Below are 6,000 nucleotides of genomic sequence, written 5' to 3' on the forward strand. Positions count from 1 at the left end.
GTGACCTTGGGTATAAAAGGCTGTCGAGTTGCCCTACATACCACACAATGAGCTCCACACTATCGGAAGAACTCTCAAAGGCACTTATGACCTTGTTCCTGAACTCTGATAGAATGCCAGCAGTATCGCATCCGCAGTCCCACGCTGGCTTGGAACCATGGAACAAGGACCAGGATATCGTCTACGCCCTCAACCGCGGCGACCTCGCCAAAGAACGTGAACGACTCGAGTACAACCACAGGAACATCTTCCTCCCTCTTTGCGGTGGACTCTGTCCCCAGCAAATCTTGACACATCTTAAGAATCAGCAGAACCCTCGCGTTGCAGAAATCGCCACCGGCACCGGCATCTGGCTGAGAGACATGGCAAAGTTGCTCCCCTCCAGCCCCGAGCTGCGAGGCATTGATATGGACACCACCAAGTTTCCGCCACCATCTGACTTGCCTCCAAACATTTTTCTTCTGCAGCATAATGCGTTGAAGCCGTTTCCAGAGGAGATGCATGGATCATTCGACATGATACACATACGCTTGATTGGATCTGGAATGCGAAAGGAGGATTGGGGAACTGTGGCGGCGAATGCGTTCGCGCTCTTGCGCTCCGGGGGGTACATCCACTGGGAAGAAGCCGGCGATACGTCCTGGAAGTGCGTCCCGCCTAGCCACGCTTTCGACGAGTGGTCTCGAATCAGAATGTTGTGGTCCATAAAAGTTGGCCGCAATCCATTTTAAGTTCTTCAAATCTCTCAGTGCTGTCTACAGTTCTTTTGGACAAGTTCCTCTCACTACAGTTATAGCGAATTCATCTTACTCATCCTCGTCATCCAATACAGCATGCCCGCTTAACTTCCACTCGTTCTCAGAGACGCTGGCTTGGCGGATGTCGACGATAAAGTTTGGAACACTTTCAGTATGGAGGGCATGATGCGAGAGTCGATGAGAAAGATAGCCACCGAGGTTGCTCAGCCAGTAATGCTATCTATACTTGAATCTGGAGGCGTCGACACTCTCCAAACTACTAAAGACATGGACAGGCTTGAGTCAGAGTTGAAGAGAGACATACAGAACGGGGCGTTGATCGGAATTTCTCTGACCTGGATCTGGGGTAGGCGCCCGTGAGGTTGCACATGAGCTGATACACGAGTAGCTAAAGGCCAGAGAAATGAAGACTCTTTACCCCATTGGGAAACAACGATGATTTAGGCGGCAATGTATCATATTAAGAGCATGGACGGGAGCCAGCCACCACTCAGAGGTAGCTGATTGAGAAGTATGATAGATCCCAAAAAGGACTGGGGTTACGTACACTTACTTGCTGGAGAGACAATTGGAACTCGCATTCCGCAATTTGGCAAGTGATTTCTAAGTCAAAAGCCAGCACGAACTTGAGTTCACTTAACTAACATAACGATTCAGTCCTTCGATCGCCGTTTGGCAGCCACAGAAGTTCAACTGTATCAAACTTATGGTATTCAAAATGCAACTGCGTAGGAAAACAAAAGGTAATCGACGTTGGCCTGATTCGAACAGACGCTCCCGAAGGAACAAGATTTCTAGTCTTGCGCATTAGACCACTCTGCCACAACGCCGGTGATCCATATTGCGGATGCAATGTGGTGTGGAGATGTTCTGGGAGGCCAATCGTGAGAAGAAGACCCCACGCAGAGCAGACCCAAGTGAAGTGAGGTGGGTGACGACAGTGTAGCTCAGGTATGCTTTGTGTTGCCAGGAACGAAGCTTAGGCACTGGAGCCATATATTTTGGGACCTGTACACGGGCATTTTTTATTGTATATTTGATTGACTGCTTTATACTTGGCCTTGCCCCTGATATCACAGGGTTATATCAAAGGCTACGGGGACATCGACGAGGTGGTAGGCAATATCCTTACGTGAGCTCTTCAGGCCGCTGTATTCAGTCAATTAATACCTCGAGACTGATTAATTAGGTCCATATCATATATAAATAAAACTTTCTTAGAGCGATGGGTTGAAGTATTCTGGAACCTAGATGATGAAGTGATTTCACTACATGGACCCAGGGTGGTGTGCGTTCACCAGGAACATAAAGCAGCATGATGTACTGACTACACTGCAACGCAAGATCTGCGCATGACAGCCGTATCAAATGCAACCTGATCTCTTCTGTCTTCAAGTGTCAAGTAGTAACTTTCCTCAAGGCTTACCTGAAGGAACGCAGTGGTCAAATGCGTTCTTCGGAAAATGTCGCGGTGGCGCACCTTGTGATATGCCAATACCGAAAGCCTACCTTGCCTATCTTATTGAAAGAACTCTCAACTTCAAATTCTCAACTGTCCAGTGGCGTATTCGAAAAAGGTAGGATATGTCGTTAGCAAAGCAGCCACTCCAACGTAAACTCCTGTCCTCTCAAACCTTGAAATTGATCTCCATCCTCTCGCAAAGCCACATGTTCACTGAAATGGCTTTTGCCCTAAAAGGGGGCGTATTGAACTTTGTTTGATGTGAATCCTATTGACTTATCACCTGGTCCTTAACATAGTGAAGGTCACTCCGAGATATTTGAGCCGGGGTTTTCAACGAGAGTATAAAGTTCAAGCTGCCCTGTATAATTTGATGTAGCTCGAGATTTTGCGCTTGACGTGCTATTATGTACAAGAACGACTTTTATAAGTATCAGGCCTCGCCAGTTAGACCCCGTTAGTTAAGGGATAGCTTAAGGGGCATAAAGAGGGGGACTAAGTAATAAAAGAGTAGCTTAGGTATATATAAAGCGCTAATAATACGCTTTAAGGGAAAAGTAGATTTTAATAATTTATTTTTTAAATTTTAATAATAATTAGCTTTTATAAGCTTCTTTTTTATATTATATATTTATTAATAATTTAAAATTTTTATTTATAAAAAGAACTAAGCTAAGAGCTTAAAATATTAATAAAAACGAAATATAATAAAAAAGTATAATTAGTATTACGATAATAAAAAAAGGATAATTTATTTTTATTAAACCCCCTAAAGTTACTTTTTTTTTAATAAATAATATAAAAACGGAGCATAATAAAACAAACTATATAATAATAATATAAAAGGACCGTATTATTAAAAATATTAACGAATTTTAAATAAAATAGTAAACTTTTTACTCTCGCTCGCTAATACTTAAACTAAATAATAAATAATAAATTAATAAAATTATAAAAATAAGAACGATAATTAAAAAAAGAAATCTTTATAATAATATATAAAGAGCGACTATATAAAAAACGAGTAAATTTAGAACGTTTATAAAACTTTTTAAATAGCCCGGCCCCTATACTAAGAATTATAATTTTAATTATAATAATTTTAGACGTTAATTTTAATATAAATAGAAATATAAACCCCTAGATTAAGAATAGCTTAATAAATAAAACTATATTTAAAACGTTACTCGAGTAATAATAAAATAACGAGTTCGTACTACCTAAACCTCTATTTACTAGCTCCTTTTTAACTTAAATAAGCACTATAAATAAAACGTTTATATTTAGATTACTATTTCTCTTTAACTTATTATATATTAATAAATTAGTACGGGATTTATAAAGCTTCTTATTTAATTATTATTATTATTTTAATTTATAAGCTTAATAAATAAAAATAGACCGTAATAAAGTAATATATATAATTAACTACTTAAGTAATAATATAAAAACCTCTTAAATATACTATATTTTTAACTATAAAAGGGTCCCTAAGTTTATAATAAACTAAGTTATATAAAAAGAACTAAAAACCTTTTTATAAAATAACCTATTTAATCTTACTAACTAAAGAATAGTAGCGAATATATACTTAAATAGTACTTTATAAAGCTAAAAAGAGAGGGTTAACGAGTTCGTTAATTATATTAATAAGTTTAAAATAGAATTAGAATATATCTTAATAAAAAAGTAGAGGATCTTTATATTAATAAGTAAGTTACGGCCCGAACTATACCTTATAATAATATTATAAATAGAACTTTTATAAACTCGCTTATAATTAGTATTATTAATAAGACGTATTAAATAATCCTTATTATTAATAAAGAGCTTACGAACGTCCCCTAAATAATATTTTAATTTAAATTTAAATAAATTAATAAAGAGATATAAGGGTATTAATAAGCTAATTATATAAAAAATATACTATAACTTACTTAATAAGGATATTATGTACTATAATTATAAAAAAACTAGTTATATTATAAGGGATTACTCGTAATTATAAAAGTAGTATTAATAGTACTATAATTATAATAAAACCGGGTACCTTACTAATAACTACTTTAGTATTATATATTATAAATATAATTAAAACGAATATAAAGCTATTAGCTATTAATTAGACCTCGCTCTAACTAAGTAGCGCGGACTAATAACGAACTTAAATACTATTTTAATAAAGAGGGTAATTAGTAATTAATAAGGGTAGCGCTTAAATATCTCGACTTATATATACCTAAACTATATATAAAAAAAGCTAAGCGCCCTTATTAATTTAAAAATAAAAAAAAACGTAATTAGTATTAGGCTACTAAATAATTTTAATACTAATTTACGAATTTACTCGTTATTATAACTAATAAACGTTAAGAGTAAGTAAATAAAGATATTAAGGAGCTACTACTTATAACTTTAAATTATTAATAATAATAACGTAATAGAGATATAACTATATTGCTTTATAATAGCTAATATTATAATACTTATACTTATTCTTAGTTTTTCTTAGCTAGAGGATATTAACTTACTAATTAGTTAGAAATAAAAAAAGTAGTAATATTTAATTTATAAATAATATATCTATTTAAATACTCCAAAAAAGGGGCTACTAAACGACTTAGTTTTAATAATACTTACGTATATTATAATTAACTTAGTTATAAATAATAATATAATATTAATAAGTATAGCTAAGGATTAAAAATTATAATACTAAGATTTTAATAACTTATTTTTAAAAAAAAAGGCTATTTTATTACTAAATAGAGTACTATACGACTATTATATTAAACTAAATAATACTATACCTATCCCCTAGGGACTTATTTACTTATTATCGAACTATAAGCTAGAGATTTTATAAAATTATTTAATAAAAGTAGAGGCTAGGGGCTAGATATACTTTTTTATAAGCCCGGCTAGAGTACTTATCCTTTTTATATTTAAAAAAAGAGGAGAGCTACGATTTTACGTTAATTATAAAATAATTAATAAGATTATATAAAAAAACAAAACGCTACTACTATTAATTAATAAAATACTAAATAAACTATTTAATACCTCCGTTTTTATAAAACTAGACCTTAAGAATGCGTATTATTATATGTATATAGCCGAGGGTAATAAGTAAAAGACGGCTTTTTAAACTAAATACGGGTAGTTTAAGTACCTAGTTATCCTTTTTAAGCTAACTAACGCGCCCATAACTTTTTAAATATATATTAATAACGTTTTAAACGGCCTAGTTAATACCAGTTATATCGTATACTTAAATAATATTTTAATATATAATAACGACTATATAATATATAAAGAGCACGTACGTAGCGTATTATAAAAACTATAATAATAGAACTTATATTTAAATAATAATAAATACGAGTTTTATATATCGTATATAGGATTTTTAAAGTATATCGTATTTAATAAAAGTATAAAAATAGAACCCGCGCGTACTAAAATTATAATAAATTAGCTATTCTTAAGGAGCGTTAAAAATATATAAACGTTTTTTAAATTTATAGGGTTTTATTATAAATTTATTAATAATTATACTAAGATAATTATATTTTTAATAAACTTATTAAAAAAAGTAAAACTAGGATAGTTAGAGTTACTAATACCTACTATAAAGTCGTTTAAGAAGTTATTAATAATATTTACTAATATATTAATATTATAATATTTTAACCTTACCTTATTTATATAGTTATGTGATGGTTTTTTTTCCGGCTTTACAGGCACAAAAGATCGACCTTAACGGGATCACGCTTTCAA

General features: G+C 32.6%; 1 protein-coding gene across 1 annotated transcript; it reads left to right on the forward strand.

Annotated features, from left to right (window-relative positions):
• Nucleotides 1–47: 47 nt before the first annotated feature.
• On the forward strand, nucleotides 48–731 carry CTAM01_13515 (uncharacterized protein; the record flags this gene model as incomplete). The annotated part of the gene is made up of 1 exon (XM_060529518.1): nucleotides 48–731. The coding sequence occupies one exon, from the start codon at nucleotides 48–50 to the stop codon at nucleotides 729–731; it is 684 nt and encodes a 227-aa protein (XP_060375940.1).
• Between the last annotated feature and the right edge of the window lie 5,269 nt (nucleotides 732–6,000).

This window comes from Colletotrichum tamarilloi (assembly GCF_030869305.1).
Source record: "Colletotrichum tamarilloi strain Tom-12 chromosome Unknown Scaffold_97.1, whole genome shotgun sequence".
Lineage (NCBI taxonomy): Eukaryota > Fungi > Ascomycota > Sordariomycetes > Glomerellales > Glomerellaceae > Colletotrichum > Colletotrichum tamarilloi.